Here is a 27119-nt window from a genome sequence, read left to right as displayed (position 1 = left end):
TATTAATAATGTTGAAAACAGTTGTGCTGCTCAATATTTTTGTAATAACCATGATACATTTTTTCATAATTCTATAATCAATGGAAAGTTAGAAAGAACAGTATGTACTTTTTTTGAAATAGAAAACTTTACATTTTTATAATAAAAATTCATTTTAATTGCTGAATTTAAGACTTACTGGCCCCATTTTTTTGAATGGTAGTGTATCTACAAAAAGTTTTTGTCAGCTTTTCGGAGCACACAGGTGTATAGATGACCTATAAGCTAACAGACAAAGGCTAAAAGCCACAAAAAAGTTGATTTCATGGTATGTGGGAAGTGATTTAGGGTTTCTGGGAGAAAGACAGAAAAAGAGCAGACTGACAAGAGGTGTTCGATTGACTGATACCTACATGTGGACCAGTGTTACCCTGTTGCCCAGGGGGTCCAGGCTCTCCTTGAGGACCCTGTTACAACATATAATAGGAACATTTTAGCATACAACACTATTATCATTCCTGCACTTCACTGCTCCAGGGAGCCTATGACATTTATATAGATATGAAAAACAGCCCCAATACCTCAAACTCCATAAATACTATGTTGAACAACAGACAAACGTAAATTGCAAATCCATCTTTTTTCCATTGGCCTTCCTTCTTGAATTTCACAGTCTACAGTAATAAAATCTATTATGTAAGCTTTAAACCACTGGCAAAGAAGAAGAGACATGGAGATGCATATAGTAATTGTAGTGGAACCATGAGTGAAAGAAAAGCTGCTAAAATAAGACAATATAAAAATTTGGTAACACTTTATTTTGATGGTCCACTTAAGACATTTTACTAACTTTAAGTAACTTTACAATAGAGTCGTCAAAAGTTTCAACTTCGGTAACTATTCGGACTGAAATTTTAAAAATGTGATGCTTTGAGTGCTGTTGAGCGGATTCATAAACACCTCTGATTGGCCATTGTGTTGACGCGCTCATCAGATATGTCTGTGATTGGCTAGAATGATCAACGCACGGCAGCGTTTGAAAGCACACGGAAGTGCTTGAATTTGAAAGTGTTTTGAAAGAGGGAGCAGGAGCATTTGAAAACAGGCGCCTGCTTTCAAACGCTCCCGTGTGTATCTGTGTAAGCGCTCGGTGAAGAGCTTCATTGATGACTATTTACAACGTTTTTACAGCATTGATCATTGAAGCCAATCACAGACATATCTGATGAGCCGTGAACACAAAGGTCAATCAGAGGTGTTTTTGACAACACTACTTTGCAACTACATGTCAACTTTTTCTACTAACCCGAACCCTAACCCAAACAGTCTACTAACAGTTTACTAACACTCTAAATGAAAGTTATAGTTGACATGTAGTTGATAAGTTACTTACAATTAGTAGAGTGTCTAAAGTGGACATAAAGAAATAAAGAAATAAAGTTTAACCAATTTATTTATTTATTTATTTATTTTTTAAATGAACTCCAGTGGAACCTAACTAGGTGGATTAGCTAAGAAATTGGACTAACACTTGTGTATACTGAATACTGATGCATAACTGTGAGCTAATTTAACATTGCCAATACATGATGGTTTTGACATCACCCCGCAGTGCGTGCCCTGTGTGCCTGTCCGCTACACCACTGACCACAATAATATAATAATGCACTGTGAGGGGTCATGCAGAATGAATTCCCGCATCTAACCAGTAGGTGGCGCCTGCAGCTGAATTATCCATCCATCCATTTTCCAAACCGCTGGTCCAATGTGGCCACAGTGTAATATCTTACAGGTATAAACTCTCTTTTAATTGATTAGTACGCACAAATTATACAAATCGGTAGCCCTTCCGGCACACTCAGTTTCCGAATTCGCTTGCTGGTTTTCATTCACTCCCTCAAGTGAACTATATTAGTGGAGTAATGCAGGGAATAGTGAATGAGGGTATAGGGGCTGATTTCAAACACAGCCCTGAATCCTACACTTCCTGTCCTGCATATTTTAGTGGCAGACTTCATTTCTTGTTAATTTCAGCCCCTCCAGGTCAAAGATCACCCCCTGCTGCTACAGTAATGGTGACATTAGCTCTTTCCTGCCAGTCCTACTGTGTTTCTCTTATCTAATAACCTTATTTAGGTGTGACCCTTGCTCCGGACAACACATACTGTTTGTTTCAGAGAGGTCAGAGGTTGTCAGTAAAGGACAATTAACCAGGAAACTCCTTCATGGGGCCTAAAGCTCAGAAGAGGCTTTCTATTCTGTGATGACAACACTAATAAAGAAGGGGAGAGGAAATCCTTACCATATTTCCTTTAGGGCCAGGTGGTCCATCCAATCCAGGAAGACCCTGTATTTGTAAAAAAGTAGTGTCTAGTTGTGACTTTCATATTATTCGGATAGTTGTAATTAAGAAAGTGTGGTGGTACATACACGCTGTCCAGCGGTACCAGGAGATCCTCTGGGGCCCAGCAGTCCTCTTGGACCCTGATGATCAACAAAAAGAACATGTCATGAGAATTCATTACACCATTATACTGAATATAAGAGGTCTTCAGATTTTTCTTGATGGAGAGAATATGGAGCATGGACCACCTTCTACATGTGTGTTGTATTTTGAGTTACAACCAGCACTGTTAATCTGTAGTAATGTGTAATGTGAGTTACATAATCAGATTACTTTTTCAAGTAACTAGTGAAGTAACACATTACTTTTCAAATTTACAATGAAATATCTGATGAAACCCATGTTGAGAGAAATCGCGATTGAGGTGCAGAGGTGTTGTGTGCGCTGCGTGAACATGATGGTTATTGTAGTTCTAGACTAAATGTGAACATGCATTTACTCATTTCACTTGCTCAAAAACAGATTCAGTATTCCACAAAAAAAAAAAAAAAATCTGCTGTAATCTAGAATGGCAGCACAGCTGAAAGGTTTGTTTGAGCTGCGCCCTCTACTGTACAGGTGTGAATTTGCATTTCCTTCAGCCTGAGGCTTATTAATTTCACTTTTGGTGTGAGATTTGGTATGAGATTTTTGGTGTGAATCTTTTTTTTTGTTGTTATTAAAAATACAAACAGGCAAGCCATGGCCAGGTGAGAAAAAGTAACTTTCCCCAACACTGACAAGTACCATTTTAATGTGAGATGCCCAAGCTTTCTACTATGAAGAGCCAAATTCAGACTTGATTGAGGATTGTGGGCTGAAAGTAAGTGTTGTATTATATCTAACAGCATTATATGCAAATTTACATTAATAAAGACTCCCTCTTACCCCCTCTTGAGATATGGCATGGTCAGCCAAAATCAAAAGGGAATCATGGACCAACTTTGGCTTTTTGGTGACTTATATATATGTATATATACACACTTTATGATTAAAACAATATCATTGATGAGTCATGTACTTGTACAATACATTTTAATTTATTTTTTAAAACTTTAGCTGTGGTTGAAGTTAACACTTTATTTCAATGGTTCACTACTAACTTTGCAGCAACATGTCAACTAACTTTCATTAGACTATTAGTAGACTGTCAGTTAATATTTCCTAACACTTTATTTTAATGGTCCCCAAACAGTCAATCTACTGACTATAAGTAATTTGCAACTACGTCAACTTGTTCTACTAACCCAAAACTTAACACCTAACCTTAAACTACAGTCTACTAATATGCTAATGAGAGTTAGTTATAGTTGTCCTAAGTGGGCATTCGAAATAAAGTGTAACCCCTTTTGGTTTAATGCATATTTTATTCAGTCATAATTTTAGTCAGTCACATTTTTACATTTTTTTTAAAGTGTCTACTTTGTGATCTAGACTTCAATAATACTGGCATACTGTGTTTTGATAGTCAAAGAAACATATTAAATCAATTTAAAGGCAAGATAAAGGTTAATCATAATTTTTTTTACAGTCAGAACAGATCATGAGGTTTAAGAAAGAACACCCTAAATATGCTTTTTATTACTTCATTCCAAATGGTTTAGAAACAACTATGTAAAACAGAAACAAATGCAAATTGGGGTTTTGTTGTAAACCCAAAGTTTCACTAAATCAGCTGTGGGACTCGCTCCAATTAGATTCCACTTCTTCAGGGCTTATTCTGTTATTTGTTAAATCTCTGCTGATGGAGTATTTAGTCAAAGATCAATTGAAATATGTGAGACCATTTGTGTGTCATAAGAAACAGAAAGAAAGAGAGAGGGAGAAAATAGAAAACTGTAGTGCTCCCTTCCTGTACAGAACCATTACCTCAATGAGCAACAAATACTGAGGTTTGAGGTGGAAAGAGCAGGGTGGAGCACACCTCAGGAAGAGATTATAGTTAGGCATAAAGTGAGGTGATTAACCCTAATTTTCTGTTCTGAGAGATCCAAAAAATCACGAAAACATACTTCACATTGATAGTATCAAGTTGATACTTCATGACTTTTCCTAATTGGATTATACACAATAATTTCACAAAAAACTTGATAACACTCCATGAAAAAGCTTGTATTACTTGTCTTTGAGACATACAGTACCATCAGTAGGATTTTTAAATGTTTTTGAAAGAAGTTTAACAGAAGCTACTTTATTATATTGGATAACAGTATACAAAAACAGGGCTAAAGCTTCAAACATTAAGCCTACTAAGCTTTGACTAATTCACATGAAAATAATAAAATAATTTAAAGGGAAAATATGAGAAGGGAATACAAAAGTCCAATGTCAAAATGAAGATGCTTACACTTTCTCCTGGCATTCCCCTCTGTCCGATCTCACCATCCTCGCCCTGCAGACAAAAGCACAAACATGCTTGCCAACAGCGCTGCAGTCCAGTGTGTCTGCACACACTCATGCAAGTACATACAAATCAAAATAAAAATGACATATTGGTGTGTCATTTGGACAAACGCACCCTTGGTCCGTCCTCTCCTGGAGGGCCTGGTAGGCCGATGGGACCTGTCTCACCCTAAAAAAGAAAACGAAAGACATGAAATGAAATGACAGTGAGAGAGAAAAAGAGTAAATGTATTATTACCATGCCTGCCTGCCTGCCTGCTTTTGGCTCAGTGCATTGTTAGGACCCATGACCACTATTTATAAGACTGCATCCCCATAAGAAGAGGCTATAACATAGCAGGGCCTGTAATTACCCAGGGCAGGATTAGGAGGACAGCACTCTGGCTGGAAATATACACAGCTCCCTATGATCTACGAGCCTCTTTCACTACACCAGCCCAGGCCAAGCAAGCCACACTCTGCTGTGCCTAGCGAGGGCAGCCTTCGTTTGCCAGAGGAGCGCTAGCACGCCAAACAACCCCCCCGTCATTACAATGAGGTCAACTTCTCCTGCCACTTTGACTGTCAACACGCTAAACAAAACGTACAGCGGCAGACATGGAACATTTTTATAATGTAAAAGTCTTGGTCTTGGCAGGAGCCGACAAGAAGATTTTTTAAATGGAGCTAACTAAATACAGTAGATTTCTTTAGGAAAACTGCCGCTGAGGGATAAAATGAAACCAGGCAAGAATTGTTCCCATAATCATAAAGCACTGTTTGAGACAAGCTGGAAGTTTGATAATTGAGCTTTAAAAGACATTTTTCTCACAAGTGGTGGTCAGGCTTGCGTTCTGCTGTCTAGAACAATTCGATTTCATTTCAACTGTTACATCAATGATGGGAAACTAAGTATGAGTTTTCTTAAGAATAGATCGGCACTTACTCTGTGTCCCTTCTCACCAGGTAAGCCAGGAAGCCCATCAAATCCTCGGTCCCCCTGTTAGACAGCAATCGCAATGAGAATAAAAATATAGTTGTCAATAGAGCTGTCAAAGTTAAAGTGTTAGTTCACCCAAAAATGAAATTTCTGTCATTAATTACTCACCCTCATGTCATTCCAAACCCGTAGGACCTTTGTTCATCTTCGGAACACAAATTAAGATATTTTTGATGAAATCCAAGATTTTTCTTTTGTTTTTTTTTTGTTTTTTTTACATAGAAAGCAATGTAATTACCACATTCAAGGTCCAGAAAAGTAGTAAAGACTACAGTGGTTCAACCATAATGTTATGAAGTGGCAAGAATACTTTTTGTGTGCAAAAGCATAAAAATAATGACTTTATTCAACAATTTATTCTCTACCCTGTCATTCTCCTAGGCTGTTTACGTTGTACAGACAGTGCAGGCTTCGATTCTACGTCAGAAAGAAGTAATGAGCCGGAGTTCTGACGTAGAAGCCTGCACTGTCTATACGATGTAAACAGCATAGGAGAATGACAGGGTAGAGATGAAAATGTTAAATAAAGTTATTATTTTTGTTTTGCTTTTGCACACAAATAACATTCATAACATTAAGGTTGAACCACTGTAGTCACGTTGACTATTTTAACGATGTTTACTAACTTTCTGGACCTTAGAGTAGTAATTGTGTTGCAGTCTATCGGAGGCCAGATAGTGCTCGGATTTCATCTAAAATATCTTAATTTGTGTTCCAAAAATGAATGAAGGTCTTACGGGTGTGGAATGACATGAGGGTGAGTAATTAATGACAGAAATTCCATTTTTGGGTGAACTAACCCTTTAACAAAGTTAACAATGCAAAATTTTTACTGTTTTAGTGCACTTATTAAATATTATAAATGTTAATTATTTCTGTTCTGGGGGTTTTCTAAAAACTGTGGACTCGCATAATTGCATGTAAAATTTAAATTTGTAATCATGAATATTGAATGAATATTTATATATATGAATATTTATTATAAACATAATTATACTTTAAACTTTATCAACAAAAAAGGAGGTATATGTAATTATACATTCATTTCATTTTACCAAGTATTTGATACCTAAAAAGAAAAAAGAAAACTCTATTAAATGTTTTTTATTTTTTTTTTAATTATTATTATTATCTTCTCTGGTGATAAAATGAATAATTATAGTCATTATACATTATATTTGAAAGCTCTTTTAGGCTTAAACTGCAAATGATCAGACTGATGTTTTGTTACCATTTATAACAATTATAGAGCATCAACAGCTTACAACAACTTTTAATTTAAATAAATGATCCATCATCATATAATTTTATTATAATAAATTCAAATGAAAAAAATGTGTTAATTGCATTATTATTGTTGTTTATCATTATTTTTAAATACTTTTTAACGGGTACAAATGAACTGATTCATTCAAAATCAATAATTAAATGACAGACACACAGTAACAAACATTCCCTACTGTTTTTCAATACAGAAGAATCAGTTACGAAACCACAATGAGTGCTAACTTTATTAAAGTGGAGGTTTTGAGTCAGAGATGATTTTACCTTGGCTCCTGATTCTCCAGGAATTCCTCTGGCTCCATCGGCTCCATTTCGGCCCTGTAAAACCAGGTTGCATCATCATATGTGCTACAAGCAGGTTAATGTGCTTAACATATGTTTCAAACAACTGCAGAATCGACGCGAGACAAGAGATGACGTGAAGTGAGCGAATACACCCAAAGACAACCTAAATAAGGAGTGTTGAGTCTACAGCTTGTTTGAGTATTGAGTTATTGTGGCAATTTGACTCATTTATAATGAAACTGTGAATAAACTGTGTCAAAGGAGAATCTGAGAAACGTTTGGCACTAAAACTGGCAGATGTGGATGCGAATCCAACGGACATCTGTCATTCTGTTAAGCTGAAACAGGTAAATTAAGGTCAAGGCTAATAGACACAGACAGTTTCACGGAAAATCTGGTGCACGGTTGGAGAGCGAACAGTGGGCTACTTGCGTAGAGCCTTTCAGCTTCACTTTGCCAGAGTACTTCAGCAGCAGTATTGCAGATGTATTATATATATGTCACCTTTTTGTATTTTCAACTCTAATGTCATGTTGTGTAACAGACCAGAGACTAAATGACAGCATGAGCATGTTTTTCCTTTTCTTACCCTCTTGCCTGCTTTTCCAGGTGATCCAGTAGGGCCTTGAAGTCCTCTTGGTCCCTTAAAAAACACACAAAATTCTGTAATGAAAGAGTCTACTAAATGACAAATGAAAAGAAAAAGTAACGTAGTTACTTCAAAACGTTTGCCAACAGCGTTATTTTTATGTAAAGTAACACCTAAAGTTCAATACTTGTTCCTCACTTTCAGCTGAAAGAGACTCTGTTCTCAAGTGCATATGTTTTTACACTAGAAAGTGCTATTTTACTGCGCACAAGTGTTTATCCCCCCAACATATTTTGCATTCAATTACATATAAGCTATACATCGAAAAAGAGCAAGCCAATTGTTTTGACAGCTTTAAAGTTTATGGCAGCTGCACCTGTGGGCTTCGAGGCAGAGCAAGTCTCCGACGCAACATCCTAATTCTGTTCATTTATCCCCAACAAATAATGACAACAACTGGATTCCACTGAAGCAATTAGGTTTTCCTTGTTTTACAGCATTTTGAAGTTTTTAACTTAATTTGAACATAATTTGATGGGCTGAAAGCGCTCATGACACAAGCTTTCCACAGCTACAATATATCCTACAATGTAGCGCACATTAAATATACCTTTAATTATCCGAAAACGGAATTACAATCATATTTTTTAAGAAAACACATTAAATTAATAATAAAGCTAAGTAATTATGATTATGTAATGTGATTATTGTATAATAACACATTCCCCTCAAACCAAGGTAACAAGTACACTACCGTTCAACAGTTTGGTTTTTTTTTTTTTTTTTTTTTGAAAGAAATTTTTCATCAAGAATGCATTAAACTGATCAAAAGTGACAATAAATACATTTAAAATGTTACAAAAGATTTCTATTTCAAATAAATGCTGTTCTTTTGTCTGTCACTGTGCACTGAAATATCAAGCAGCGCAACTGTTTTCAACATTGATAATAATAATAAATGTATCTTGATCAACGCATTGTATTAGGATGATTTCTGAAGGATCATGTGACACTTAAGACGGGAGTAATGATGCTGAACATTCAGCTTTTCCATCACAGGAATAAAATACACCTTAATATGTATCAGGTAAAATGTCTCAGGAATACTCAGATCATGATTCTATACTGTTAATTCGAATTACAAGAATGAAAGTAGTTAAAACATGTCGCTAAAGTCTAAAGAGACATAGTCACCTGTGGGCCAGGATCTCCACTTTCCCCTTTAGCACCAGGTGCACCAGGACCACCCTGAAACACACACATACACAGATGAGTTTTACATCTCACACACCTTTCTAAACACCAACATCATATGCGCAAAGCTGTGTTTGGGTCACACGCTGGCAACCTAAACACATTCCTCTGCCATTGCTTTTAAATGGGCATTTGATTTGGAGGCAGATGTGGAAAAGAATGAGAGAAATTCTGTGGGCATTCTTAGTATGATTCATCTCAAGTGAATGAAATACAGCAACACAAAAATGAAAATAAATTTGAGAAAGGAATGTGAAAATAAACAGCACACAGCCTGAAAGCACATCAGCACCCAAGAACTGCTCATTTTCTGGTCATAAATCATAGCGAGATGAATGTAACATATGTTACTATCAGTGTCTGTGTGATGATGTCAACTGGAGGAAGTTGGGTTCAAAAGGAAGATACGGGAAAAGAAAAGATACATTCATGAAGGTAAATCTTGGCATTCATTTGGCTTTTAGATTATGTTTATTTAAGCAGCAGACGGCTCATATGTGTTTCTCATCTACATTCAAAGAAATAATAAATAAATAAAATGAACAAGCATCACAATTCTTAAAGGATTAGTTCACTTTCAAAATAAAATTAGCCCAAGCTTTCCTCACCCACAAGCCATCCTAGGTGTATATGACTTTCTTCTTTCTGATGAACATAATCTGAGAAATATTAATAAATATCCTGACACATCCAAGCTTTATAATTGCAGTGAATGGGACCAATGAGTATGAAGCTCAAGAAAATGCTTCCATCCAGATCCAGCCATCATACTCCACATGGCTCCGGGGGTTAATAAAGGCCTTCTGAAGTGAAGTAATGCATTTGTGTAAAAAAATTATCCATATTTAAACAAGATATGAAGTAAAATATCCGCCAGACTGACTTCCATATTCAAGGAAAAAGTGTAAAACTTTTGTAGTTCAAATCTTACGCTATGTTCTACACCTCCCCTATTTAACTGAAAAAGTGTAACTGACGCGATGCCAGATGGTCTGGCGGAAGCTAGATATTTTACTTCATAACTTGTTTAAATATGGATATTTATTTACACAAACGCATCGCTTCACTTCAGAAGGCCTTTATTAACCCCCCGGATCCGTGTGGAGTAAACATTTATGATGGATGGATGTGGATGGAAGCATTTTCTTCAGTTTATACTCATTGGGCCCACTCACTGCCATTATAAAGCTCAGATGTGTCAGGATATTAATTTCTCCGATTATGTTAATCAGAAAGAAGAAAGTCATATACTGTACACCTAGGATGGCTTGAGGATGAGTAAAGCTTGGGCTAATTTTCATTTGAAAGTGAACTAATCCTTTAAGTTCACTGTGCGAAGTATATTTACAAAGTTTGTAAAATTGTTAAATTAATTAATTTACATTGGGTCTACATGAATAATTTAAGCGCTAATCGGATTTACAAAAATCCAGATTTAGACTGTCACAGACACATTGGTAACTGATTAAAAACATTTTTTAATCTAACATCATTCATTCATGCAATTTATTTAATTTATGTTTTTTATATAAATATATTTTGCTTTATAGAAATATATTTATTTCTTGTTGCATAAATGAATGAATGAATGAATGAATGAATGAATGAATGAATGAATGAATGAATGAATGAATGAATGAATGAATGTGGTAAAAAACAAAATTTTGTTAAAATTTATAAAAAATTATGTGGTTCTATTTAGAAATATAATTTAGTAATATTGTTTTATTTTGCTGAAAAGGCATAATTTAATTGCATTTGATTGTTTTCCTAAATATTGAGCATTTTATGTACAGTCAAACCAAAACTTATTCAGACATTTTTGATATATTTTTACTTGTGGGTGCAGGACACTATAGTTAATTTATGTAAGTGAGGATAGCAAAATAAAGTAAACTGCTACATATTATACCCCCAAATTCTTCATACAGTGGACTACCAGTAAAATTGATAAAAATTTGGAACCAAAAATTATTCAGACACTTTGACCTGACCATGTTTTGCTTAAGTATTATCTGACATAATTAAGCTATTTTTTTTTCTGACACAGGTTTACTCGGAGATCTTGTCATATTTTATTACCATTCTTTAAAACTATAGTGAATAAAATGTATTAATGAATGAAATGTTCAAGATGTCTGAATAAATTTTGGTTTGACTGTATGTCAGTTAGAGATGGGACACTTACCACAGGGCCAGAGCGTCCTGTCAATCCCATTGGACCAGGTGGTCCCCTCATAGTCAACTGCAGGGACAAAACAAATGAAAAAAAAAAAAAAAAAGACAAAAAAAAACAACAACAAAAAAAAAATATATATATATATTATATTATATATATGAAGAGTTTCGTTGCAAAACGAGATAACTCCGTTTTTTTAATTTTTCAAAAATCTTGTTTTTTGGTTGTGCATTCCAATTAATATCAATTCAACTGCAGTTGGTTTGTTTTGATTTAAACCTTCATAACTTAAAAAATACAGCTAAGTAGCACCATAAAACAAAATAATAACATGATAACATAATAATAAACATGTTTTGACAAAAATGTTAAAAACGGAGTTATCTCGTTTTGCAACGAAACTCTTCAATATATATATATATATATATATATATATATATATATATATATATATATATATATATATATATATATATATATATATATTGCAAAACTGACATTAACTGCAGTAGAGTACATAAGTTGTGTTACTGGCAACTGGTACATTTCCATGTACCATAGATTGTTATGAGAACTATAAATCTTAGTCTTGGTTTTAACAGTCGCATTAAATTTTCTCATATACAGTCCATTTTCTGCACCTAATGCTATATATATATATATATATATATATATATATATATATATATATATATATATATATATATATATATATATATATATATAAAATTCGAGGCAACATGAACATGGGTACACACCCGGGCCTGGGCAAGGATGGCTTGGGCCTGAGCTTCTTGTGCCGTCACCACTGGACCTTTTGATGATTCTCCACCAGCGCGGAACTGTCAGAGAAACATCCACAAACACAGAAATCACAAGTTTATTTCAGTACTTTTACTGCATGTTGGAATTTAAAGGAGCCACTGGAGTTGCTACAACATAAAGTGGCCTCCTCAGTCTTGTCATTATGGGTTTGCATCTGGGCTGCAAAGTGCCAGTTTGTGTAGAGTTACTGTAGATGGTTGGGTGTAGCTTGAGTGCAGTGGGGTTACTGGGTGGGGTTAGGGCTCTTCACAGCTGTAACAATTCATAACCCACTTGGACATTTACAATGACAGCAATTTGTCCAATATTAGAGGAAATGGCCATTTGCAGCTGATCTGAGATAAGTTTGGTGGTTTCTCTAAGATTAAAGCCTGGAAAATATTCTCCTTAAACAGAATCACTGGAAATGTATGGGTTGGATGAGCTTACCGGCAACATGAGGATAGTGCCAGAGGGCCCCGGAGCTCCATCTGCGCCTGGCAAACCCGGACGACCAGGAGGACCCTGCGAGAAAAAGAGAGAGAGAAAAGAAGGAGGGGGAGCAGAAGGAAATGAGGCATAAAGCATGTGGGAAATGAACGTGTAAATGGCTGGACAAAAAAGAAAACTATAGGCATGGAAAGAGCATCAGGACTGTTCTTTGAAGTTTAAAATACACACAAGCAAATGAAAAATACTGTAGGATCATTTAAATTGTCAGTTAGGTAACCTAAATCTACTCAAAATCCCTAAACAGTTCACATAAACAAAATCACAAAAGCTTGACTGAACTGTTTAGAGAAAAATGCTGTGGCGCTTTCACAAATTGCACCTAAACTGCAGGAGATTTCCGCAGCGTTCCTTACACCCGAAATCAAAAATAGCTAATGTACTAAAGCCCAGTCATTATCCCATAAAAATACACTTAGGTTTACTTTGCTTTATATTTATACCGAGGTTTATGTATGTTTTGTGTTGTTTATAGTTCCTTTCTTTGTGCTGTTTATTTGTGTGTGTGCTCGTAATGAAACTGACACCCCACAAGGAAAGTGGGGAGGACTATAACGCATGCACACATTTGATGGAATGCTGCTAGGGTAGTTTTGCACAGAGATCTCTTTAGCAGGCATGTCACGCTCCTCTTGTAGATGGCTCTTTTTAAATTGTTCCCATATGATGGTGTAATTGTGTGAGTGCGTGAGTGTATTGTGAAGGCTGGGCAAACGTTTCTTCTTTGTAACATATACACTGACACCTAGCACACATGTGCTTCCGTATATACAGCAAGGAGAATGTGTGGTGTAAAAGGGTCAAGCCATCAAGGGAAGTGGCCATCGTTGTTAATTATGTATTTTCAGCTACAGAGTCTGGCTTCTTATGAGGAGGAACTGATGAACATCAAAGTGAGACTGGGAAATCACTTTCCCTCATGGACAAAAATGTCTTTGTGCTGGGAGATGCAGGACAGTGAAGGTGGGAGTGTCTTTCCCAGAATGCATTGGAGGGGTTAACTCTGCGGGAGGTGGAGAAGAGGAGGGCAAACTCCACACCGTAAAGAGGAAAAAAATTCTAGCATTTTGTTTGTATGGACGACAGCTATTCTCTGTGCAATAATGAATTTACAATCCTGAAAAACAGTGCGAACAGCACCAGACATAAGGATCAATGGGAGAATGAGTATGTGTTAATGTGTATGAGAGGTTATAAGGTCTGCTGCTCCTCTGGAAGGGTTATTAGTGTGAGGATTTATAGGCAGATCTGGTTTCAACGTGGTCTCCCAGGTCTTTCTTATACACACATCTGCTTGTTCACATAGTTACTGTATGACATGCTGCTTGTCATTAGCTTATTCTCTCAAAGCTTTGACCAATGTAAACTTTACCATTGGCTTTATGTGGAAGTCAAAAACTACTAACTTCTCTAATAAAGTGAAAATAGGCTGTGAAAAATTCTGCCAGGGCTACTGTTACATATAGCTGGTGTATCTACATGAATGAGGTGTCTTAACAACACACAAAGCATTATGAGATAGTAAGTAACACAGATGAGGGATGTTTTTTCGAGAAACTTACTCTTTCACCAGGATCTCCGTGGAGGCCCGGGGAGCCTTGTATACCTGGAGTGCCGGGGAGGCCCTAACAAAAAGACATGTAAAATGTCAAAAGCCAAGTTAACACACACAGAAACATTCACGGCAACTCTATACAGACATTTTCCATAATGGTGTTTTTTTCCTATGGAGTTTCTCCATGAGTGAAAAGAGTGTGGAAAAAGGTGATACTCACGGCGGGCCCTGGTGGTCCTGGGGGTCCCTCTACAAGCATCCCCTGAAAAGAATCGAAGAAGAGAGAGGAAGAAAAACATGAGTACGGTAGCACGCTGGGCAAGCCGTAAATCTCACAGTTTGAGCAGCGCAGAAATAAAAAGAAAATCAGTGAAGAATGAAGAGGAAGAACCCAAAGATGTGGCTCATTAGTTCAACTGTGCCAATCTCCTGTTTTCCACTATTCAAGAAAAGAGAATGGTGCAACAGCTGTCAGAATCTGATATATATAAAATACACTGACATTTGAAAGTATTAATGTAAAAATCTTCTTTCCTGGATTACTACCATCTTCCCATTCCCGTACAAAGAATAATTGGGTGGGAGGCATGACTAATATATATGCATGTATGTATGTATGTATGTATGTATGTATGTATGTATGTATGTATGTATGTATGTATGTATATAGATATAGATAGATAGATATAGATAGATATAGATATATAGATATATATATATATAAAACCATTCAAAAACTTTGAGGTCAGTAAGAATTTAATACTGTTATTGAGCAAGATTATATCAAATTGTAAAAACATTTATAATGTCACAAAAGATAATAAATGCTATTCTTCTGAATATATTTTTTTGTATTTATATTAATATTTAAATATTTAATTTTATTTTATTTTTTGGTTCATATAATATTTATATATAATGATTATAATGAACCACATTCTGAACTGACACAATATTGAGGGGGAAAAATATGATGTGTTATTAGTAGTTGCATTTCATTTGGTACTTGTAAAAGCCTCATGCAGAGAGTTTACCTACCGGCTCAATGACTGCAGGTTCACCTTTTTGCCCCTTCTCACCACCATAGCCACCACCAACCTACAACAGAGGCAAAACAAACTGAAATTTAATGACAGAGGAAGTACTACTCCTGTAGACCAAACAACTGTAAAACCGTACATTACGCACTACAGCTAATGCTTAAAATGGTCTGCATAACTCTATAAAGCTAAGTGGTGAACACACTACTGTCATTGTGATTTAGGATGATTAGAAATTAAGTGTGAACTCCATATTTTCCAATAATGTCCACTTATAAGACCCACAGGGTAAGTCAATTGGCAATATCTTTTATAGTCATTTAACACAAGCATCATGCAATAAATTGAACCAGGATGATACATCTCTCCAGGAATGAAGCAAAAGGGCACAAAGCCACTGTGGTCAGTGTGTGCTTGTGTGCAAGTGTCTGTGTTAAACTGTGAAAATAAGTCTCGAGTTATATCAGATCAACACTGCAATCACACAACTAACATTTCATTTCCTGTTTCCCACACACCACAAGCAAAACGGCTACAACTGAGAGACTTTCCTGTGCTGCTGTGTCAGCAGACATACTGAAATGAAGTAAGGTAAATAGCCATTATTTCTAGTAATTAGGAGCATTAGAAGCACAATTGCTTGCTACACAATTGACCCGATTCCAGCATAAAGAGGGGAGAAGTCAACTCACATTACTCTCTGTGACCTCCGTTTCCGCAGGCCGGCCTGGTCCGAACTCCTCCTCGTAGGTTGATCCAGTGGGATTGCCTCCATTAGTATTAGTATTGTATTCATAGAATGAATCGTCATAATTGCTGGGATCTAATTCTTTAACATCATATCCGTTAATGTCGTATTCTTTAAAGTCCTCGGTTTCGGCGGCATTAGTGTTTTTGGACTCCACAATTTCCACATTCTCGTTGGTGGCAATGGTGGGATCCACTCCAACTTCTTCTATCCCTGTAATGTAGTCGTCTACTATTTCCTCTTTTGGCGAAGGATTCTGCCCAGCCAGGGGAGGCAGGAGGTCAACGAATGAAGGAAACAAGGAAGATAGTCAATGCAGACACCAAATTAAACTAATAAACTCCTTTAATGAGGCTCTACAGGTGAAACTCCACTGGCAAACATAATTTTAAATGGGATGATTTTGGTCCTGACCAGAGGTGTCCAATCCTGCTCATAGAGGATCACTATAATAAGATCAATATAATATAATATAATATAATATAATATAATATAATATAATATAATATAATATAATATAATATAATATAATATAATATAATATAATATAATATAATATAATATAATATAATATAATATAATATAATATAATATATAAAAATAGACGAAGACCAAAGTATATGGCAACATGACCACATGACAGACTGCATACATACACCAAAAATCACTAGAACACCTGATAATCTGATTATGCTCTCAGAAAAGCATTATTTGTATGCAGATCAGTTCATATTTATATAACTGATGCAATGAAACTCATTCTTGTGGACCTTCTTTAAAAGTGTCAGAAAGTGTACAAACTCTTTGTGAATCCATACATGAAAAACAACTAATAACATTTAATATTTTTGCCATGGCAGTGAATAGAAACTAAAACTATTCCAAATCCTTGATAAATGTTTATGTATGATTGCTAGTATATTTATAAAATAATTTTAAAAGATTATCAAAATAATAATAATAATAATAATAATCTGAATCAGTTTGATTAATAAAATTTACAAACCACACTAGCCTATCATGTGATAATGCTGTACTGATGTCTCATCTGTACATCCTGTGCCTTCCACTAAGAATGAGACCATTTGGCTTTTTTACTGGAAAGCTATTTTGGCTTTAAGTATGAGAGTCTTCCTCACCTAGGGGCTTTAATGCATTGAACAAATGGAGTTAACATTTCTCCAGTTAATCTCCTGCCTTTGTATTGTATACCAGGAGTGCTTTATGGGGCTGCGTCAGCCCATGTAGGTGTATCATTTGAAGCAGACATTTGGCCATCGCTAAATGCAAGACATACTGTTCTAGTTAAAGCTGAATGTTCCTCATTTAGACTTCATGTGAAGTTTTAGAACAGACTGTGACAGAATCATCAAACTTTGGAAATAACATAAATAAGGAAAATGTACTGATTTCACTACTTTCAGCTGAACATAACCATTAAATGGAACAGAGATTTTTATTTGAATGTGTAGCCATAAAAATAAGACTGAGGTACAACCAGTCAATTAAGACAAACCAAAATGAATGACCTCAAGTAGAATTGGCATCTCAGATGATTTTCTATTTTTCACTAATAGTTTAGTAACAATATAATCTATAATGTAGCAAATACTTTAATTAACCAGATAATAAGGTGCAAAATTGTTTTCTAAAGTCAGCAAATCCGATTTCATCACCTTCACCTAAAGAAGGATATTTGAATAGAATCACGGTTCAATATAAACAATGGAAAATAAAATGTAGGAGAATGCAGATTTTTACCTCTTTGGCTGGAATGGAAACGGAAGGGGCTTCAGTGCCATAGTCCTGCTCAACATAATAGTCGCCCGTGTCAGCAGTGCTAGGCTATGAGTAAACATCACACAAGAGATTCATATCAGTCTGAATGAAGAAAAAATTCGAAATAAGAACAGTGTTCAACTGCAAGTAAAAGTTGGATTTGTCAAGTAAATAAATTTCAACAGCTGGCCGGTAACTTTATTACAAACTGCAACATAATAGATGGTTTAAATCACTCTGAAAGAAATCAAGATGTCCACAAATGAAAAAATCTAGCACTTTTAACTTTTACCTCAGTGTAACATTTGTCATCAGAAACTGATATAGGATAGAATGATTTGTGTTGCTTTTCTAATATGTCAAGAAAAAACAAGCTACATTTATTTTGTCTCTTTGACAGTAGGATTATTTTTGATAAAACACAATATAAAACAGTTGCATGGTCAATATATTTTCTCAATAATACGTGCAGTTTACATTTGGACTCTGCATTTGAGTGAATGTATGAATAAAAGTGATGGTATGTGAGAAGAAAGAAAGGCAAAGCGAATGAGGGCAACAGAATAGTGGAGGAGGGTTATAAATCAGAGACCACACAGTGAGAAAGTGGGCTGAAAAAATTCCCACAGTGATTGACATCCTCCTGGGCCATACAGATGTGAGTGTTTACCTTGGTCTCGGTATAGACGTTGTCAGTGGGATTTTCAGTGGCAGTCACTTCCTCTGTGTAGTCATAGAACTCATTATAATCCGTGTATTCAGTATTGTACTGAGAGAGAGATGGATGCATGTTAGAAAGAAAGATTGGAGTCTCAAGATTAAAGTCCCTATATATAGTATAGAGGCCTCAAAACATTTGAACACTTTTTGAATACCTGATGTACAAAAATTGTGTAAACTTCAGAGACAAAATATCAAATCAAAGGGCAATTATTTGGCATTAGCCATAATCTAAACAATATATCTATTGTTTTGTCATTTTTTATTATTTTTTTTTTTTTTATTAATATGTTTTGCTTGAAAAATGTTTGCACAATATTTCTTTAAAATAAACATTTTTATTTTTTTAATATTTTGCTACATAATGCAATGTTCATACATCATGTAAGTGTGGGTTAAGTGTTCAAATACTTTTTGGGGTCACTGTATACTAAAGGGAAGATGCATTGTATGGTATATTAATGGCATATCACACAAAATAAAAATTGATCAGAATTTAAATCATGCAAAATGTGCTTGTGTATGCCATTGACATGATGGGTGATAAGTGAACTACATAAATCTTTTGTAGTTCAAAAATGTATCTTCCCCATCTGTTTAAAACATCAAATCAATTTGATAATGTCAAATTCTTAGATTGATTTGATGTCTTATGTGACACTTGAGTCATGAGTAAGTTATTTTTTTATCCTTATCATTTAACAGTTGAGTTTTTTTTTTTTTTTTTTAACCAAAGCATTTTATTGTACAAAAAACACAGATTAAATGAGTACATGAAACATGAGCTGAATGAATTTCTCCATGAATCCATTTGTATATACATTATCCAATCAAATTCAATTCAGCAGTTTACATATAAATCATGTTTCATGAATAAAGCAAAATACTTTAATGTTGATTCAAGGCCATTCCTGTTTGAGATTAAACCTGTAAACTTTTTGTTACAGATAACAAGCATTAAATCTTTGCCCAAAGTAAGCAATGATTAACAGTACATTGTACAAACCTGATTCCAAAAAAGTTGGGACACTGTACACATTGTGAATAAAAACAAAATGCAATGATGTTTCAAATTTCAGAAGTTTCAAATTTCAATATTTTATTCATAATACAACATAGATGACATATCAAATGTTTGAACAGAAAATGTATCATTTTAAGGGAAAAATAAGTTGATTTTAAATATCATGGCATCAACAAAAAGTTGGGACAAGGCCATGTTTACCACTGTGTGGCATCCCTTCTTCTTTTTATAACAGTCTGCAAACATCTGGGGACTGAGGAGACAAGTTGCTCAAGTTTAGGAATAGGAATGTCGTCCCATTCTTGTCTAATACAGGCTTCAAGTTGCTCAACTGTCTTAGGTCTTCTTTGTCACATCTTCCTCTTTATGATACGCCAAATGTTTTCTATGGGTGAAAGATCTGGACTGCAGGCTGGCCATTTCAGTACCCGGATTCTTCTTCTATGCAGCCATGATGTTGTAATTGATGCAGTATGTGGTCTGGGCCCAGAGAAATCTGAGCCTTGGCCCAGAGAAAACGCCTGCGCTTCTGGATCATGTTTAGATATGGCTTCTTTTTTGACCTATAGTAGGAGTTTTAGCCGGCAACGGCAAATGGCACGGTGGATTGTGTTCACCAACAATGTTTTCTGGAAGTATTCCTGAGCCCATGTTGTGATTTCCATTACAGTAGCATTCCTGTATGTGATGCAGTGCCGTCTAAGGGCCCGAAGATCACGGGCATCCAGCATGGTTTTCCGGCCTTGACCCTTACACACAGAGATTGTTCCAGATTCTCTGAATCTTTGGATGATATTATGCACTGTAGATGATGATAACTTCAAACTCTTTGCAATTTTTCTCTGAGAAACTCCTTTCTGATATTGCTGCACTATTTTTGCCGCAGCATTGGGGGAATTGGTGATCCTCTGCCCATCTTGACTTCTGAGAGACACCACCACTCTGAGAAGCTCTTTTTATACCCAATCGTGTTTACAATTGACCTAATAAGTTGCAAATTGGTCCTCCAGCTGTTCCTTATATGTACATTTAACTTTTCCGGCCTCTTATTGCTACCTGTCCCAACTTTTTTGGAATGTGTAGCTCTCATGAAATCCAAAATGAGCCAATATTTGGCATGACATTTCAAAATGTCTCACTTTCAACATTTGATGTTAGCTATATTCTATTGTGAATAAAATATAAGTTTATGAGATTTGTAAATTACTGCATTATTTTTTTTATCGTACAGTGTCCTAACTTTTTTGGAATCGGGTTTGTAATTACAAAAAAAAGGAGACAGATAAACAGTGCAAAGTATGCTTGTGAAAATACATAATCAAGAAAATGTAACCTCTTCAAAACTTAAAAATCCACTTTAAAGATGGGATAAGTAGATTTTCCAAAACCCTGTTGGACATTGTTGATATTTGAATTTAACCCAAACAAACCCACCGCTCTCTTCATTGCTCCGCCTCCAAAACTCACCCTCCAATCCTAACCACCCTGTTCCGAGTTTCGAACCCCGGCCCGATCGCTGCTGGCAGGTGAGGCGAGTGCACTAACAATGACGTTAAACACCGCATTCTCTAGCATTTGTTAGTGCGCAGTGGTTTACCTGCATAACTCTCACTATCTGGCCACTGTTACACTCATAATATGACAGTGGATGTCTGTTTATCATAGCTGACGCACAACAAAATGCTTCACGAAAAATAAAGCACAGATGATGAATAAACGACAAGGAAGCACAAAAAAGCAATGCACAGTGCACAAGAGTAAATACAAAGTGTTCGTTGTAAGTCGCCAAAAGAACAGCAGCTCCAGACAATCAAAACCCAGTGTTACTCACATGTGAAGCGGAATCAGGCCTTTTCAGGCCTTCCTGCTTAGTTCTCTCCAGCGCTGGAAATCTTTTCTAATATAAACACGGTCCTAAAGCACTTGCCCAGTCATAAACCTTCATTCCAGTGATATTCTTTTGAGCTCTTTTGTATTGTCTCATTTGCTCGTTCTGTCTCCTCAACCGTCATATGCCCCTTAATGCTTATTGGTTACATGTTTGTTGTTGGTGTCGGCCTGACCAAACAGTGTTTTTCAAATTTACTTACCCCATCTTTAATACCTTTAGGTATTAAAAGTAGATAATAATACTATGCAATATAGTCCATCATAAGGCAGTTTAAAATTGCTGAGGAGCAATTAGGCACATCAAAACAGAATGTGCAGTCACAGGCATGTGTTTATAGTTAATAAGCACTGGCTTGAAATTAATTATTCCAATCAGAGTCTGAACTATCATTTTATAATCTCTAAGGTACTTAGAAATGACATGAATGCAGCGTTCATGTAAAAGACGTTCTGTTTTTGAACATTTCATTTTGTTGTGTAAACTTAAAAAGTGCATGTTATATTCACAGTGCGTATGTCACATATGCTATGATGCAATTTATAATTAATTTATTGGATAATTATGCTTCTCATAAAATGTACTCATTAAATACAAGCCACTTGCTTACAAAAGTTTTTAAAATTGTTGATGCACTTAAATGGCAGTCAATTTAGCAATTCAACAAAGAGCTATTGTTAAGTCCTTCCCAATAATTAAAAGGCACTTACAAACAAGCAATTATAAACACACGCTTCCAATTCTGAGATTGTTTTCCTCTATGATTGTAATAAGGTGCACGAGCATAAGGTGAGGTACAGCATTCTGTGGCGTGCTTTTGTCCATCAAAGATGCATGAATTTAAGTCCCAGCGCATCAGCTGAGCTAATAAAAATAACAGGAAAAAAAGAACTGAGGCCTGGTGGACTGGCTGCGTTCCACTGGCTGCAGAAAAGAAGCGAAAAGGAAGAAATATCCAGCTGCGAGTCAGTTTACGGCATTAAAGGGTCTTGCCAGGCTTGGAGCCTGCCATGGCTGTAGCCAGCGAGCTGGATGAAAGGCATAAATATCGTCCTGGGCCATTAAAACCACGTCCCCTTTTCCCACATGTGTATTAAAGCATTTGGTACGGTGCAGGGGAGCTCCTTGCAGGGGAAAAGAACGGACTTCTGTCCAAAGTTCTCTGCTCTTCCTAATAGATATAGATGTTAGATTGCTGATGCTGGGATGAGTTTTAGCATTTAGTAAATTAACACGGATTATACAACTATATATCATCTGTTTTTTAAAAAGCTGACTGAATAGTTATGTCATTTGTTTTTACTACTCTGTATTAATTTACCAATTTGTCCATTGGTTTTGCTCTGGCGTTCTCCACAATACGTGAAGCTACATTTTCCATCCCCTGTTGTGGCGTAGTTCTCAATACCCCAAGCAGCAGTTTCTGTGATTTATCATCATGTTACAATCAGGAGTTCTTTAACAGCTGAGAGACATAACTTTTCCAGGTATTCCAGAGCTAGTGGAGAGAGAAACTAGACTTTCCCAGCAAGCATGCAGGAGTCATTAGAGAAAAATATATTTCCACGCCACTCAAAAGTGGGCTCAGACTCTGTGGCAGGGGGAAAAATAGTTTCCACTGTGAGCTCATTGGCTATTCAGTGAAATATTATTGGAAAACACTGATGCACTGAAAAAGCTAAATATCGAAAACCAGACAAAACGCACTGTTTCAATTTGGGATTAGCAGGATGAATTAATCCCTCTAGATCACACTTGTTATTCACAATAGATTTCATAAGGACAGTTTGTACAGACCAGCAGCTCTAATAAAACATCTTGTAGCACAATAACACACTAAATAATAGGGATTGACATTTCAAATACATCTTAGTCGAGTAATCTAACACACACACACAAACAATAGTAATATTAACATTAGTATGACAAGTATGTGTGATTTTGTTTAGTAACTGTTACATCACAAGTAAGTTTTAAAATAAGTCATTTTCCAAAAAATATATAAAATAATACATATGAATATTTAAAAATACATTTTAAAAAAGTTTACTTGTAGTGTTTCACATTTTCTTTCCACTATAAAATCAGATTCTCATCATTGAGAATCTCTTCCAAAAATGCCAATAAAAACATATTGCTTATAGGTTATGCTATCATCACCTCTCATTACCATGATGTTAAATGTCCACATCGTCACCTAATGCAATTATGACTGTGATATTTAGATGAGCGATTCATTGGGAAAGTATTTTATATGTATGTAAATATAAAAAAAATCAACAACGAAAAACAACTGAAAAGTTTGAACAATGTTTTTACTAGTTGACTAGAACAAAAACCAACTAGGCAATCACGTGTGCACATCCCTACTAAATACTGATTAATAATTCCGATTTTTGAATCCAGGTCTAAGAAAGCCCCAGGCATGAGTTCTGGGTGTAGACCGTATATAATCCATCAATACATCATCACAAAACCACACAGGTCCAGACACATACTGACCTCCTCCTCGGGTTCCTGGGCCTGTGGTGTGTCCTGGTGGGGGGTTTCACAGTCAGGGCTGTAGTGTTCACAGTAGTCGTAGGCTGCACGAGGGTCCGCCACCAAAAGAAGCTGCTGGATGTCCCCCTGAATGACAGCACAGAGACAGTTATCAGAAATATTCTGGATATCTAGACATAAATATGATACAGTATATGTCATTTTTATTCCATCTTATGAAAATGTTTGTTTGAGTGTGACAGACAGACAGAAAGATAGACAGATAGATATTGTACTAAATCAAATAGGCATGTGACAATATGTGTGATAACACTGAAAGTAACTGGAGGGTATTAAGCATTAGCCCTTGGTTCTGTCGTGATTCTCTTTCCTAGCTAGCCTCTCAAAAGTTGCTCACAGACAGGAAGAAGGCCGACGTGCTGCTCAGCTGAAAAAACAATGAAGAACGAAAATGCTTGGTTCAGCACCGTGTGAGCGCAAGTCTGAAGGGCCACTAATCTGCATCCCATTCAAAAAATGCTATAGTGCTTCAACATGAGTCACATTTCATAGAGCAGTCCTGTGCTAATTACTGAGGAATGGCAAGAAAAATAACCAGCACCCGTGCTGATGTGAAATATCTGAAGCCTTCTGTTTTTCATGAAAATTTCAGGAAAGGAAATAAGATCCCCTCTCCCACCTCGGCACAAAGGCCAAACAGCTCCATGCACAAGCTGAACCCGAGGAATTCTTCAAACGGGAACTGTCTGACTCTGCTGAGAATGTAAACTACCGCTGTAGAGACTGCAGAATACCTCAGCTGACCCGGACAGACTCGGACCAGCCATGTCAAAGCCAGACATAATGCATCGTAAATAGGTAAGTAAGTCAGAGAAGGGCAGGGATAAATAAACACAAAGATTTCTTTGATTTGATTGGCATTTAACATAGAGTCAAGCGGGGTGGCCTGGGGAGGAGAACGCTAACATGCAGACGACATTAAATTACAGGGTCTACATCTGTAGGAGCTTAAGGCGCTGGAAGACATTTTATGGTACCAAAAGGATGCTTCCTGCAAGCATGACCAATAAATCCTTGTACACGCTGGAGAGCTCTGACATCCCTCTGTACAACAAACATTTCACAGTTAGGAGCAGCTTACACACGTTTAGGAGTCAAATGCATTTTTTTTTTTTAAAAATCGACTTTATATTTGATAATGAAGTTAACCTGTGTCAAAAACATGTCTAAATTTGTCAAAGCTGCACCTTTTCATTGCACCTTGTCTAGTTCAGTTGCAAATTTACTTGGAAATGTATGAGAAAAAGGTCGCAATTTAAAGGATTACTTCACTTTTACTCACCCTCAAGCCATCCTAGGTGTATTTGACTTTCTTGTTTCTGATTAACACAATCGGAGTAATATTAATAAATATCCCGACGCATCCAAAATTTATAATGGCAGTGAACGGGACCGTCGAGTATGAAGCTCAAGAAAGTGCATCCATCCACCATAAACATACTCCACACGGCTCTGGGGGGTTAATAAAGGCCTTCTGAAGCGAAACGATGCATTTGTGTAAGAAAAATATCCATATTTAACAAATTATGAAGTGAATTATCTAGCTTCCACCAGAACGCCTCCTGTGTTCAAATTATGAAGAAAGTGTAACTGACGTCATTGAATAAGTTGAACAAGGAAGGTGTAGGACGTGGCGTAAGCATTTTGAACTGCAAAAGGCCTTACACTTTCTCCTAAGTTGAATATGGAAAGCAGTCTGGCGGAAGCTAGATATTTTACTTTATAACTTGTTAAATATGGATATTTTTCTCACGCATACGCATCGTTTCGCTTCAGAAGGCCTTTATTAACCCCCCGGAGCCGTGTGGAGTACGTTAATGATGGATGGATGCACTTTCTTGAGCTTCATACTCGTTGGTCCCGTTCACTGCCATTATAAAGCTTGGACACATTAGGATATTTATTAATATAACTGTTTGTGTTCATCAGAAAGAAGGAGGTCAAATTCACCTAGGATGGCATGAGGGTGAGTAAATCTTGAAGTAATTTTCATTTCAAAGTGAAGTAATGTTTTAAAATCAGATCCACAGAATATCATGTCATACATGTTTTTTTCTCTTTAGTCATGTCTAGGCCCGCACATACACTGCATTGAATTTGATGTTCATTTATTAAATATTTTGGGTAATTTGATTATGCTCTCAGCTACCAATAATTATAGTATTCTCATCTCTGTTTGACACATTTAAGCATGTTTAAAACCATTCAGCAGAATTCCACATATCAGGACAGTCTGCAAATTTTGTCTAGGTCTGGTCATGTCTTCTCTCATTTAAAGGGATAGTTCACCCAATTAATGAAAATTCTGTAATCACTTACTCTCCCTCATGTTGTTCCACACCTGTATGAGTTTCTTTCTTCTGTTGAACACAAAAGAAGATGTTTTAAAGAAATTTGCTAACCAGACAGTTGACGGTAGCCATTGACTTCCATAGTATTTTTTTCTACTATGGAAGTCAATGGCTATTATTCTTTAAAACATCTTCTTTTGTGTTCAACAGAAGAAAGAAACTCATACAGGTGTGGAACAACATGAGGGAGAATAAGTGATGACAAAATTTTCATTTTTGGGTGAACTATCCCTTTGTTCACCCAAAATGAAAATGTTTTCAACATTTATATACAAAGAACTCCAAAATATCATGAATTATAAAGACAGCAACATATTTTCATGTCTAAATATCCATTTATACAAGAAAATTAATAAAAGAAATACTACAAACATGCTGCTTCATATATTAACTAAATGATGTTTGCATTATTATACTATACCAAAAAAAAAATTATATATATATATATATATATATATATATATATATATATATATATATATATATATATATATATATTAACACAAATGACAAAAGCACAAAACAAAATGACTGAAATTTAAACTAAAATAAATGATTAAATGAAAACTGAAAATATAAAAATCTAAAGCGAATTCAAAATAGTAATAAATACTATAATAGTAAAAATAATCCTGAAACAACACTGGTGTCTTCTTAAAAAAAAGAAAAAAGTGCATGACATTCTTGACACGCTGAACAACAAGTGAGGTTTGGCCGACACATTAATATTCAGTGACCCCATTCAAACATAGTCAGACAAACCATTCACACGCACCTGATCTAGTTCAACATGAATTCAAAAA

General features: G+C 35.9%; 1 protein-coding gene across 1 annotated transcript in view; it reads right to left on the bottom strand.

The window, feature by feature from the left end:
- Positions 1-27119, bottom strand: part of col11a1b (collagen, type XI, alpha 1b) — a 92761-nt gene that overhangs the window by 47338 nt on the left and 18304 nt on the right. Inside the window, exons 5-23 of the mRNA XM_067362406.1 lie at positions 23906-24031; positions 18442-18540; positions 17754-17837; positions 15937-16248; positions 15243-15302; positions 14425-14466; positions 14212-14274; positions 12590-12664; positions 12094-12177; positions 11345-11401; positions 9097-9150; positions 7903-7956; positions 7293-7346; positions 5691-5744; positions 4881-4934; positions 4710-4754; positions 2410-2463; positions 2282-2326; positions 393-446 (exon numbers count right to left, since the gene is read on the bottom strand). Of these exons, the coding sequence (XP_067218507.1) occupies positions 393-446; positions 2282-2326; positions 2410-2463; positions 4710-4754; positions 4881-4934; positions 5691-5744; positions 7293-7346; positions 7903-7956; positions 9097-9150; positions 11345-11401; positions 12094-12177; positions 12590-12664; positions 14212-14274; positions 14425-14466; positions 15243-15302; positions 15937-16248; positions 17754-17837; positions 18442-18540; positions 23906-24031 (1470 nt within the window). The remainder of the gene's footprint in view (positions 1-392; positions 447-2281; positions 2327-2409; positions 2464-4709; positions 4755-4880; positions 4935-5690; positions 5745-7292; positions 7347-7902; positions 7957-9096; positions 9151-11344; positions 11402-12093; positions 12178-12589; positions 12665-14211; positions 14275-14424; positions 14467-15242; positions 15303-15936; positions 16249-17753; positions 17838-18441; positions 18541-23905; positions 24032-27119) is intronic.

This window comes from Chanodichthys erythropterus, chromosome 16, assembly GCF_024489055.1.
Source record: "Chanodichthys erythropterus isolate Z2021 chromosome 16, ASM2448905v1, whole genome shotgun sequence".
Taxonomy (NCBI): domain Eukaryota; kingdom Metazoa; phylum Chordata; class Actinopteri; order Cypriniformes; family Xenocyprididae; genus Chanodichthys; species Chanodichthys erythropterus.
The sequence above is the reverse complement of the archived record's forward strand: the minus strand, read 5'-3'. Positions and strand labels throughout refer to the sequence as shown.